This window comes from Gobius niger (assembly GCF_951799975.1).
Source record: "Gobius niger genome assembly, chromosome: 22".
NCBI classification, from domain to species: domain Eukaryota; kingdom Metazoa; phylum Chordata; class Actinopteri; order Gobiiformes; family Gobiidae; genus Gobius; species Gobius niger.
This window is the reverse complement of record NC_136873.1, coordinates 3,319,763-3,333,138: the sequence shown is the minus strand read 5'-3', so window position 1 is coordinate 3,333,138 and position 13,376 is coordinate 3,319,763. Positions and strand designations below refer to the sequence as shown.

The 13,376-nt window shown below is 42.9% G+C and overlaps 1 protein-coding gene across 1 annotated transcript in view; it reads right to left on the bottom strand.

The window, feature by feature from the left end:
- Positions 1–13,376, bottom strand: part of tmc2a (transmembrane channel-like 2a) — a gene marked incomplete at its 3' end in the record, with an annotated part of 62,202 nt that overhangs the window by 35,081 nt on the left and 13,745 nt on the right. Inside the window, exons 2-10 of the mRNA XM_079581153.1 lie at positions 13,297–13,335; positions 11,842–12,029; positions 8,999–9,264; positions 7,762–7,914; positions 6,217–6,307; positions 6,027–6,108; positions 5,818–5,924; positions 4,004–4,102; positions 1,013–1,155 (exon numbers count right to left, since the gene is read on the bottom strand). Coding sequence (XP_079437279.1) covers positions 1,013–1,155; positions 4,004–4,102; positions 5,818–5,924; positions 6,027–6,108; positions 6,217–6,307; positions 7,762–7,914; positions 8,999–9,264; positions 11,842–12,029; positions 13,297–13,335 — 1,168 coding nt within the window. The remainder of the gene's footprint in view (positions 1–1,012; positions 1,156–4,003; positions 4,103–5,817; positions 5,925–6,026; positions 6,109–6,216; positions 6,308–7,761; positions 7,915–8,998; positions 9,265–11,841; positions 12,030–13,296; positions 13,336–13,376) is intronic.

Here is a 13,376-nt window from a genome sequence, read left to right as displayed (position 1 = left end):
GACAGTCAAGCTGTGTCTCGCAGCCTCAGGAGGAAGTGGGAAATGGCACGCAACTCCAACCAGATGGTCAGCGAGGCTACAAGCGAGAGCTGCAATCGTATCCAAAATGTTTATCCAATATCCAACCACTGCACGAAGCGAGAACGTAGAAAAGAAACGAGCGCTGGGTACATTGGGTTTATAAACACTGACGTCACCCCGGTCACGTCCAATGGCGTGACTTTGTTGGTATATATTCTCAAGCACCGCCCTCTGGCAGTCAGGAGGAATGAAATAGAAGCCTATACTTTACTTTGGGATGGCTAAAATAACATGATTCAGATCCTTTAAGACAACACAGAATTCCAGTGCACCACAAACTTGTGAAAACACAAAAATGTGTTCACTCTAAAGACAAAAGGCCTAGCCACAAACAAAGCAATGTGGTTAATTCTATTTGGTGCAAAGAACATTACATTGGAGAAACCAAACAACAGCTACAGAAAGACTTTATCTGTTAACACCGCAGGGAAACTTTAAATCCAAATAGCAGCCGTCAGCCATTTTTTTAAATTATCAATTATCACAACTATTCAAGCAATCACAAAATGTAGGCTTTTACTAACATTTTACAACGTCGTTCACGTTAAAATCTACACATGAATAGTTTGGAGCTTTTTTTCAAATCGTATATAATGCTTGATGCATCATTTATAAACCTATGTATAGACACAACAAAAAGTTTGAATTTGACATACTAGTAGACCTAGACCTGTGCAAGTCCTCTGACCCAGTTAGCAAAGGTGAATGGGGAAGTTTACAATCAAAATCTAAAAATTGGTTAGGATGCATTTGGTGATATTTACAGCTCAACTTCATGTTCTCGTAGCCTCCAAAGCACCCTTCCTCTCTCTCAGCAGCAGAACCATCAGCCTCCTGAGCCTCATCAATTCCTCTTCACCATCGGCGTCTCTCAAAAACACCTATCACCCTCCCCTTTCATCACCTCCCTTAGTGGGCAGCTTGGACTCACGTTCGGATGACCACCATGAGGCTGTACCCGAAGGTGCCGATGCCAACCAGGAGGTAGGACAGGGGCAGCCTGAACTTGAGCAGCCCGATGGTCCTCTGGCTGTTGTAGTATCCGTAAAACATGATGGAGTATTTACAGTAGCCCTGGAAGCGAAAGGCAAATGTAAGAAGGTTAACACTGTTTGCCCATGTAAAGTGACATTGGGCTTCATTCATGAACGCTTTCTTTAGAAAAAGTTGGTGATTACCGCTTAAACAGTCAGATTCACAATGTGTTCTAAAGTGTTTACACATAACAATGACAAGTCACCAATGTGGAGGGAATTTGAGGATTCGGGGCTTCACGCAAGCTATTACTTGTTTCAATGTGTTGCCATTAATCACACTAATTATTACACACATTCACGAATATTGCGGTACGTTTGTTAAGTGATTATGTCATCACTCTACTTCCGGGTCCAATGAAACTTAAAAGGAAATATTTGATCTCACAAACTTCAACAAACAAAAAAATGGGAAGGTTTTCTCAGATGAAGAATGATGTTTTATTTTGGTTAAACTTGAAATGAGCGCAAGCGTGAGAGAAAACAGCAATTCCTACTCCGATGTACCGATGCTACGTATCACGCTGAACAACAAATCACCTCTGATCCTCCCGAAAGGACACGCTCCGATGTGAACTCCACCAATGGGGGTGAATAGTAACATTCGCAAAATATTATTTTTGCCAAAAACATGCGCCACAAATATCACAAGGATGCGCTTTGTTATCATTAGCATGGCATTCACATCATATTGACTGTGTAACACTAGGGGGTGTGGCCTAGCGAGGTGGAGGGAACGTAGACAATGACATGTTATTAATAGACCGTCAGTACTCACTCCTTCCTGTTTGCTATAACAACTAAGTTTGAGGGGGAAGTCATGGCGGATTTGCAGACTCCCCAGCTCTGACGAAGCATGTTCCTAAAAAGGGCATAAGGGCGGGATCTTCACTGTAGACTCAGCCCTTGCATGACGTGTATTTGGGTCACAGCCGCGCAGCTCTAATGCTAACAGTTCGGGCCTCATTAGTATACAGGATGATTTCTATATAGATTTCTTATATCTAGCTGTAGAAATTTAGGAAGATTCGGCACCAGGCCTTAAAGTTGTTTTCAACGTGTCTAAAGTGCAATGGTAGCTTTTGAAAGACTAGCTTGTTCTGCCGCCCCATATGTCGGTACTACAGCAACGTTGGCCCCGAGCATCGTGGTCATAAAGCAGCGCAACCAGCGGCCATTGGAAGAGGAGTGTGTAAAGGGAATGATTATTTTTCATTATTTTTTGAGGCATCTTCTGTCAGACTTTGAGTAGCCTATTGGCTCAGTCAGGTCCTAATGGTTGTGTTGTTGTCCACTATAAGCAAAAAAAAAACATCACTCGAAGGTAGCGGTTAGCGTGTAGCATGAAGCTAACATTAGTATAGTGGTTAGCATTCCCTGTTATATATGCACAAATGTGGGCCGTTGAACCACTCTGTCCTTCGCCATGTCTCTGCGTCTTTATTTGGTAGAAAATACATCCATAAGTAGGCTACTCAGTTGCTCAAGTACCTGAAATTACTCAAGTACCTCAACTTTTTCAAGTAATTTCATCACACAATTCTTTTCATTTCTACTTAAGTATAATTTTTTAAGGCGAGACGCTGCAGCTGAATAGGGAAATAATTTAAATTTACAGATATCAATTTGAAACTTTTGCTGTCGATCACTGGCATAAATGTGAGAAAAAAATACATTGCAAGTTTTCTGTCATTTTATCTTTTCATATAAGAACAAGGTGTTTTATGCCTAAAAATGCCCCAAATTTCACATCTTTTCGGCGACGAAATCTGAATAATGGATAGAGCTACATTCAAATGTATGGTTTCATTTTATTGATAAATGAGTTACCAAGACTTTCTCAGAGGGGATTTTGGATTTCTTGTTTAGTTTTAAAATAAGCTGTTTTTTAGTGGAAAAGTTTGTAAAAATGGAATTTTCGCCTCATTTTTTGACATTGAGAACTCAATAAATGGGGCTTTAGGGATTAGATAATAAAAAATCCCTCTGAAAAAATCTTCCAAATATTGTTCAGTCCAAGGCTGGAAAATTTGAAGTCTTTATGTCCGACTGACGTGGACAAAGTGTCGCCACAATGACAGAAAAATGTGTTTTGAGAAAAAGGCCCTTGAAATTGCATTCTCCCATATAAGTCTATGGGGGAACATTGAATCAGCGCAATATTTAAACATGTTATTGTGAAGATTAGGCATGTTTTCTGTTTCCAGGTGAAAGCTTATATGTTCAGAGACCAATTTGGCCCAAAACCTGAAAACTGAAAAAATTGAGTTTTGCCTGCAGTGTCTCCCCTTAAATAACAATGCTCTTACTTCACTTCTCCACAGTGAGTAAATCTGTAAGCACCAAAACCTTCATCTGACATGAACATGTATCTGTTTTATTATTTAAACTTTATTGCTGGACAATATCTCAAAACATTTCTTTTTAATTGTTATAGCTTCTTCTTCTCTCTCTTTTTTTTGTAATATCAGATTTTCCATGTTTTTTTGTTTATGTTGTCCTATTGCATCCCCATAATAAAAATAAACTGATCACTGTTATTCTCTCAAAGAATTTGTAAATAAGATAATTTGTAGAAATGTGTTATTGATCATGAGAAAGGGTTTATTTTGACTGATAAGATTCTAAAACTGTAGATTGTTTGCACGCAACAGTTGTCCAGACAGTTCTTACAATCTATTCTTACAGAAAAATAAACTTTAAGCCAAGAACTAATTTTGTGAATGCCAAGCGTAAAAAGGGTTCAAGTGCATATTTCATGAATGAGGCCCATTGTTCTTTTTGGGAATTACCAAAGCAAAAGACTGCAAAGCAATTTGATTTGCTGATTTGCCATTGTAGACCGACGTTTAAACCTTAAACATTTTATCAATATTATGAGTTCTCACATTGAAGTCCATGAGCACAGAGTAGTCCTGGGCAGTGTCCTGGTCTTCCCGCGGAACTGTTTTCCTGGGAACCGATCCGTACGGCAGGCCCATCAAAACCTGGCAGTTAGAGCACAGAGAATCAGTCATCTAGTTAGTAGAAAAAGATTCACCCAAGTCGAGATTTAGAAAAGAAGCAACCTATTCCCAAACATACCACTAATCGATTTGCGCGTGAGTAAACTCTTGGTAAATGACCCGCCAAGAGTTGTGTTTAAAGTTGCACTAAAGACCAAACTGCGACGAAAAATTTGCAGTTTGAAATTCGTGAGAAAAACCTGTATCGGTCGACCTCTAGTTCGCCTGGAACAAGAGAAGGAGGTGGTGATTTACAATGTGCGGAATACCGGGAAAAAAGAAAGAAAAACTTTGAATAAGGCTTTTCTTTTTAGATGTAAGATGGTAGGTAACACTTTACATTACGGGCCGGTAAGTCCGTGGTACTATAGTGGTAATTACAGTGGTAATTCTTGGTACTTCTTGTGATACATCTACTTATTGGTAATTCAAGGATGCTACAGCAGCAATTCATAGGTAGTAAATGTGCTACTTCTACATACAGAATTAATTTCTAGGATTGTGTGACTACAAAACAACATAAAACAGCATTAGGGAAAACAAGAAGTACAACCTTCATTACTAAGAGTTACCACTGTATCTAGAAGTACATACCTTGTAATTGTCACTATAGTATCCTTTAAGTACCACAATAAGTACCTAGAATTGCCACTGTAATTACCACTGTAAGTACCACTGTAAGAACCACAATAAGTACCTAGAATTGCCACTGTAATTACCACTGTAAGTACCACTGTAAGAACCACAATAAGTACCTAGAATTACCACTGTAAGTACCACTGTAAGAACCACAATAAGTACCTAGAATTGCCACTGTAATTACCACTGTAAGTACCACTGTAAGAACCACAATAAGTACCTAGAATTACCACTGTAATTTCCACTGTAAGTACCACTGTAACAACCACAATAAGTACCTAGAATTACCACTGTAATTACCACTGTAATTACCACTGTAAGTACCACTGTAAGAACCACAATAAGTACCTAGAATTGCCACTGTAATTACCACTGTAAGTACCACTGTAAGTACCACTGTAAAAACCACAATAAGTACCTAGAATTGCCACTGTAAGTATCACTGTAACTACCACTGTAAGAACCACAATAAGTACCTAGAATTGCCACTGTAATTACCACTGTAAGTATCACTGTAAGTACCACTGTAAAAACCACAATAAGTACCTAGAATTGCCACTGTAATTACCACTGTAAGTACCACTGTAAGAACCACAATAAGTACCTAGAATTACCACTGTAATTTCCACTGTAAGTACCACTGTAAGAACCACAATAAGTACCTAGAATTACCACTGTAATTACCACTGTAAGTACCACTGTAAGAACCACAATAAGTACCTAGAATTACCACTGTAATTACCACTGTAAGTACCACTGTAAGAACCACAATAAGTACCTAGAATTACCACTGTAATTACCACTGTAAGTACCACTGTAAGAACCACAATAAGTACCTAGAATTGCCACTGTAATTACCACCATAAGTACCACTGTAATTACCAAGGACTTACCGGCCCGTAATGTAAAGTGTTACCTCTTAGGTCAACACAGCCGTTTTTGACCAGGACCAGTTGAAAGTATTATTTATTTGCTCTCGACAGACAACGTAGATCAATGAACTATGTGAACTTCGGTGTGGACACAGAAATGGGTTGGTGTGTTTGGAGCCCGCTGACCTCTGGGATGACCACCAGTCCGAAGGTGAGCCCGAACAGCACCATGTTGAGGCCGTACATCCAGCGCAGGAAGATAAAGTATGACGCCACGGATGAGCCAAAGTGACCTGGAAGAAGTGCGAGTGAAGTAAAGTAAAAGGTCGTCGTTAGAGGTTCAAAATAAAAAAGTTAAAAGTCTGTAGAGTGAGGGCCAGTGAGACTTTACTGACTTTCCACTTCCTTGATGCGGCTCTCCCAGGGAATACAGGAGGTGCGGAAGTTCTCAAAGTCCCTCTGGAACTTGATCCATTTCTGTGAATCAGAGGTGAGCGTTTCGAGAATGGAGAAGTCATATGAGGTTCTTGAATCAGTACAGCCCCCACCCTTCCTTTAGCTTAACAGTGTGTTGGTGGTGCAGACCTTGGTCATCATGACTTTGTAGGCGTACCACTTCCGGCCTTTGCCTTTGCCCAGTGCCCCTTCAAACTTGTCCACAAATTCCTGTGCCTCCCTGCAAAAAAATACACTCCATGACATCTCTTCTGTTCTCATCCTCATGATTAAGGTTTGGTCTGTCCCTCAGGCGAATGTGTCTCTGTGAGGTTTAGTCTGTCCCTCAGGTGAATGTGTCTCTGTGGGGTTTGGTCTGTCCCTCAGGCAAATGTGTCTCTGTGGGGTTTGGTCTGTCCCTCAGGCGAATGTGTCTGTGGGGTTTGGTCTGTCTCTCAGGCGAATGTCTCTGTGAGGTTTGGTCTGTCCCTCAGGCGACTGTGTCTCTGTGAGGTTTGGTCTGTCCCTCAGGTGAATGTGTCTCTGTGAGGTTTGGTCTGTCCCTCAGGCGAATGTGTCTCTGTGAGGTTTGGTCTGTCCCTCAGGCGAATGTGTCTCTGTGGGGTTTGGTATGTCCCTCAGGTGAATGTGTCTCTGTGGGGTTTGGTCTGTCCCTCAGGCGAATGTGTCTCTGTGAGGTTTGGTCTGTCCCTCAGGTGAATGTGTCTCTGTGAGGTTTGGTCTGTCCCTCAGGCGAATGTGTCTCTGTGAGGTTTGGTCTGTCCCTTAGGTGAATGTGTCTCTGTGGGGTTTGGTCTGTCCCTCAGGCAAATGTGTCTCCGTGGGGTTTGGTCTGTCCCTCAGGCGAATGTGTCTCCGTGAGGTTTGGTCTGTCCCTCAGGCGAATGTGTCTCTGTGAGGTTTGGTCTGTCCCTCAGGCGAATGTGTCTCTGTGGGGTTTGGTCTGTCCCTCAGGCGAATGTGTCTCTGTGGGGTTTGGTCTGTCCCTCAGGCGAATGTGTCTCTGTGGGGTTTGGTCTGTCCCTCAGGCGAATGTGCCTCTGTGGGATTTGGTCTGTCCCTCAGGTGAATGTGTCTCTGTGGGGTTTGGTCTGTCCCTCAGGTGAATGTGTCTCTGTGGGATTTGATCTGTCCCTCAGGCGAATGTGTCTCTGTGGAGTTTGATCTGTCCCTCAGGCGAATGTGTCTCTGTGGGGTTTGATCTGTCCCTCAGGCGAATGTGTCTCTGTGGAGTTTGGTCTGTCCCTCAGGCGACTGTGTCTGTGGGATTTGGTCTGTCCCTCAGGCGAATGTGTCTCTGTGGGGTTTGGTATGTCTTTAAGGCGAATGTGTCTCTGTGGGGTTTGGTATGTCTTTAAGGCGAATGTGTCTCTGTGGGGTTTGGTATGTCTTTAAGGCGAATGTGTCTCTGTGGGGTTTGGTATGTCTTTAAGGCGAATGTGTCTCTGTGGGGTTTGGTATGTCTTTAAGGCGAATGTGTCTCTGTGGGGTTTGGTATGTCTTTAAGGCGAATGTGTCTCTGTGGGGTTTGGTTTGTCCCTCAGGCGAATGTGTCTCTGTGGGGTTTGGTCTATCCCTCAGGTGAATGTATCTCTGTGGGGTTTGGTCTGTCCCTCAGGCGAATGTGTCTCTGTGAGGTTTGGTCCGTCCCTATATGTTGTGGACATGTCTTACTTGAGGTTTGTGAGTCTGCGGCCCATCCTCCAGGGCTTATTGCGGATGTTGGCGATGAGCTTCTTCTTCTCCTCCACCTCCTCCATCAGCTGGGCCATCTCTCCCTCAGACATGGAGTCCTCTTCCTCAGAGTTGGAGTTGGAGTCTGAGGAGCTGCACCAGGGAACACACAGACTCAACAACACCCCAAGGACACGATAATGTCAAACCGTGTCCATGCTGTTCTCGGTCAACACACATGCCCAAAGGCGATGCATTTGATCCAATCACAGATAAAGGTCAGCACACACTACACGACTTTCATGACCGATTTTGATCTCATTTTCAGTCGCACAGAGTCGTGTCTCGTAGTGTAAGGGGGACACGACTGGACTTGTGTAATGTGGACAGCAGAAAGACGCAACTAGCAGGAAATCAAACTACACTGCGTTCAAAGGTCATTTTCACACCTTCAGGGATCCTAAAAGGGCCTAAAGAGACTGACCAGCTCTCTCCCCATGATTCTGGCCCAAAACATGACTCTTCCCCCTCCTTACTGACGTCACAGCCTTGTTGGGACATTGTTCCAACTATCCGCTACTCCATTGATTTGACCATCCAGGGTTACACGGCCTCATCAGTGAACAAGACTGTTTGATAATGAGTCCTCATGTATTCCTCAGGCCGTTGCAGCCGTTTCTGTTCATCAGCTTCAATTAACAGGGGAGGCACGGAGAGAGGGTTTATGCGCAACTGCAGCCTCTGGAGGGTCCTACACCTTGATGTTCGGGAGACTCCAGAGGCACCAGCAGCTTCAAATACCCGTCTGCTGCTTTGTAGCATCTGTTCTCTTAATCTGATGTGTTTGTCTGGCAGAAACCGTCCATATTGTGCCTTTATCTGCACAAACCCGAGCGTGTCTGAATCATCATACTCTTCTCAGTCATTATGTGTGAACCCCCAGACGTTCTATACTCACGCTAAATCCAGCCATGTAGTGTGGACCCCCCCATTCTTTATAAAAATCTGAACAAAAGACTGAACAAATCGTGTAGTGTGCGCTGACCTTAAAGCTTAAAATGAAATGTAGATGAACAACAAACCACAGTGGTTGTAAAACTGTACAGAAGTCTATCACGAAATGTTTAGCATCAAACCTCACAGTATTATTTTTAACTTGTATCTTGTAAGAAAAAGTGCTTTTGTGATGTAGCAGCATATACAAGAAATGTTCTGCCGTGCAGCTTTAAGAACGTACCTGTCTCCTTTCTTCTTTTTCTTCTTGTCATTGTCCTTCCCTTTGTCCTTGCCTTTGTCCTTGCCCTTGTCCTTGCCTTTGTCTTTCCCTTTGGCATCTCCCTTCTTCCCTTTGTCCTCCTGCTCTTTTGCTCCCTTCTTCCCTCCCTTCCGGCCCTTCTTCGGTTCCTCCTCGCTGTCCTCGCTCTCCTGCCCTTTGCGGCCTCTCTTCTTGTTGGCAGCCGCTCCCCCGCGCTTCTTCCTGGGGTTGTCTTCTTCCTCGCTGTCCTAGTTGTAAAGATCAAGGTCAAGCTTATTTATAGAGCACATTTAAAAGCTGTGTACAGAGTAAAAGTGCTTTCCACATTCAATTTTTTCACTCATAGGCTTTTCATCCTAGGCCTTGCTGATGGGCCGATGGCCGATGATAAAAAGTGCACCATCCCTACTGTGAACTATGGAGGTGGTTTGCTGATGTTTTGGGGATGTTAAAGTTAGCAAAGGAACTGGAAACCTGGTCAAAATTGATGGCAGGATGAATGCACAGTTTATCAAAAAAAACACTGGAGGAGAATTTGCGCTCATCAGCCCGGAAGTTGCGCATGTGTCGCACTTGGACGTTCCAACATGACAACGAGCCAAAACACAAGGCCAAGTCGACCTGCCACTGGCTCCAGCAGAATAAAGTGAAGGTTCTGGAGTGGCCGTCTCAGTCTCCTGACCTCGATATCATTGGGCCACTGTGGGGAGAGCTCAAATGCGCTGTTCATGCAAGACAGCCCAGGACCTTACAGGAACTGGAGGCTTTTGGCAAAGAGGAATGGTCTGCTCTACCATTAGATTGATAGGGTCATTGTGGCATTTTATTTTGTTATGGTGATTTGGAATGAGTTAAGTTTAGTTTTTTAGTTGTTATTTTTTTATTTTTCCACAATAAATGGCTTCATAACTGTTAGGGAATTCTCCATCAGGAGCATCAATGACCATGAGTGAAAAAAAAAGTTTTTGTGTTTTCGTTCATATTCTTTGAGGAATGCTCTATAATCCACCAGGGTGTGTACACTTATTGGCACGACTGTAATGCAATTAAGGCGAGACCCTGCAGGTGAATAGGGAAAAAATGTATATTTACAGATATCAATTTGAAACTGTTGCTGTCGATCACTGGCATAAATGTGAGGAAAAAATACATTGCAAGTTTTCTTTCATTTTATCTTTTCATATAAGAACAAGGTGTTTTATGCCTAAAAATGCCCCAAATTTCCCATCTTTTCGGCGACGAAATCTGAAAAATGGATAGAGCTACGTTCAAATTTATTGTTTCATTTTATTGGTAAATGAGCCAAGACTTTTTCAGAGGGGATTTTGGATTTCTTGTTTAGTTTGAAAATAAGCTGTTTTTTAGTGTAAACATTTGTAAAAAAATAAATTTTCGCCTTATTTTTTGACATCCATCCATCCATTTTCTTCCGCTTTATCCGGGGCCGGGTCGCGGGGGCAGCAGTCTCAGCAGAGATGCCCAGCTGTTCTGGGGGGACCCCGAGGCGACACCAGGCCAGCTCGGAGACATAGTCCCACCACCGTGTCCTGGGTCTTCCATTTTTTGACATTCAAAACTCAATAAATGGGGCTTAAGGGATTAAATAATTAAATCTTCCAAATATTGCTCAGTCCAAGGCTGGAAAATGTGAAGTCTTTAGGTCCGACTGACGTGGACATAGTGTCGCCACAATGACAGAAAAATGTGTTTTGAGGAAAAGGCCCTTGAAATTGTGTTCTCCCATATAAGTCTATGGGGGAACATTGAATCAGCGCAATATTTAAACATGTTATTGTGAAGATTAGGCATATTTTCTGTTTCCAGGTGAAAGTTTAAATGATCAGAGACCAATCTGGCCCAAAACCTGAAAACTGAAAAAATTGAGTTTTGCCTGTAGTGTCTCCCCTTAATGCGATAATGCAGTTAATGCAGTCTAAAAGCCTGTCATATCCCAAAGGATAATTAGTAGAAAGTCCAGTGATCCTTGTGTAATGTTTTTCCATTAGTTTATTGATAGATATAACTGATAAGTAATATGTAACATCTTGCTTCCAAGAAAAGGTGTTACATATTAACATTTTTTCTTGCTTCGCTTTTTGCGCAATGTATGTTTGTATATAATTTTACTTAATATATGTTGTAAATGTTTGTAAATAGTGTGTGGAAGATGGTCACATGACCACCCAATCAGTACTTAAGGCCACCTGGTGCCGCTTTTTTAAAACATATGCCCTGAGGACAACCATCTCTAGGTCAAAACGAGTGCCTCAGATCCTCTTTTTCCTTTGTTTATTAAAGATAAGATTGTATTTATCTCACACTGGAGAAAAGAGAACATTCACCTTTTTTCACTGTCTCTTGGTATCTGTTAATATCAGATATCGACAAATACTCAAACCCCCAGTATCAGTATTGGAAGCCAAAAAGCTGGATCGGTGCATCTCTAGTGATAATTAAAGGCTGTCTTTTGCAGTCCCTCAGAAAGGAGCTACACCGAGCGTGTCAAATATTCAGGGATCTCCAGTAGGTGGTGTGCAGGCCAGATTTGGCTCAAATTCCATTCACGGCCAAATTTGCATTTGAAGATGATCGGCTTAATCTGCTTCACTCAATGTCCATGTTTATTAAATCTTTATTTCCATAAGCCTGGTTAAAACAATTAGATTTTGACAGTTCTTCATCTCAGTATTGTAGGTTATGACATCTGTTGATAGTATAATGTACTATACAAGCGCAGAAACATATTGTAAATGCAATGGATTTTCTTCTTTATCGCCAGCACTTTTTGGAGCATATATTTCCAAATAACATACAATAATGCCCACCTCATCAGCTTGTTTTTTATTGCCTGCTTTTTTCCGGTTTCCGGCTCCACGGCGCCCTCTAGGAGCCTCCTCCTCTTCTTCGTCCTCCTCTTCATCGTCGCTGGCCGCCTTCTTGCCGCGCCCACGTCCCTTAGCCGCGCCCCTTCCTGCCCCTTGACGCCTGTTCCCTCTTCGCGGCGCTCCACCATCTGCAGAACAGATAAAAGTCGGGAAAGTGCGTATTAATGAACACACATGGGTCTCATGCATGTAAACACGGAAGGAAACGGGGAGAACATGCAAACTCCATACAGAAACCACCGCTACCGCTGATCTCAGAAACTAATCAGAATCCCCATCACCATAGCTTTGGCCAATGAGAGGAGCTTTCTGTGAACAGGCCTGTCACAGGGAACGAGGGGGGGCTTTCAGGTCCAATCAGGAGCATTTTTTCTTCTGTCTCTCCTCATTTTGTAGTTTTTAAGACTTTAAAGCTTCCCTCGGACACTCCATTTTACCGGAACGGCATTGTTGCATTCCCACTTTGCATCACAAGACGCGCCACCTTCGCAAACAGCGAACTAACTTTGTACCACAGAAGCAGACAAGCGCCCCACATCCCCCGCCTCACAGGACACCCCTCACCAGAACACTCCACTATCCTTAAGTTTAGGGCTAAGTAAGGTTAGGGTTAGTTTGTAACACTCCACTATCCTTAAGTTTAGGGCTAAGTAAGATTAGGGTTAGTTTGTAACACTCCACTATCCTTAAGTTTAGGGCTAAGTAAGGATAGGGTTAGTTTGTAACACTCCACTATCCTCAAGGTTAGGGCTAAGTAAGGATAGGGTTTGTTTGTAACACTCCACTATCCTTAGGGTTAGGATTAGGGTCAGGTATGTGGTTCATTTGGATTGGTTTAAACTAGCCTTGTTTTGTTGAGGTGATGTCATGGGTGGGCCATGTCATGGGGAGGGCCATCTGTCCTGAAGCAGACATACTAAAACTGACACTGGAAACCAGACCCGCAGTATCTTCCCCAATGGAGAGTGGTACTGTGAGCTGAAACATCTTAAGGATGGTTCTGTCGTAACAAAAGTCCCAAAAGACATGAAGCGCGAAATGCTGGAAAAGATAGCTGAACACATTTACAGCTACACAGCTTACCCGACCAATCAACAATATGAAAGCGTAGCCAAATCCCTAATCAGCAAACATCCTTGTCTTAGGGAGAGTTTCAGTAAGTGGTTGCTGTGGATGGAAGTACAGCAATCAAAGCGTCAGTCTCACGGAGCCGCCTGCAGAGGGTGCTCCGGGCAAATTTAGACCAGCTCAGTCTCTCAAATCCTGACCTGGCCTTCCAGCTGTTGAACTTGTTTTTTGTCCCAGAAATGTTGGCACCGTGAGGAGGGGAGGACCTGTCTCGTAACCGTAGATGTTCTCTACTTTTCAAAATGCACTGTGGGAAGGTTTACTCACCGTCACTGTCGCTCAGCTCTCCATCGATCTCGATCCCCACTACACAAAAAACATAACAGTGAGAAAAAATGCCAAAGAAC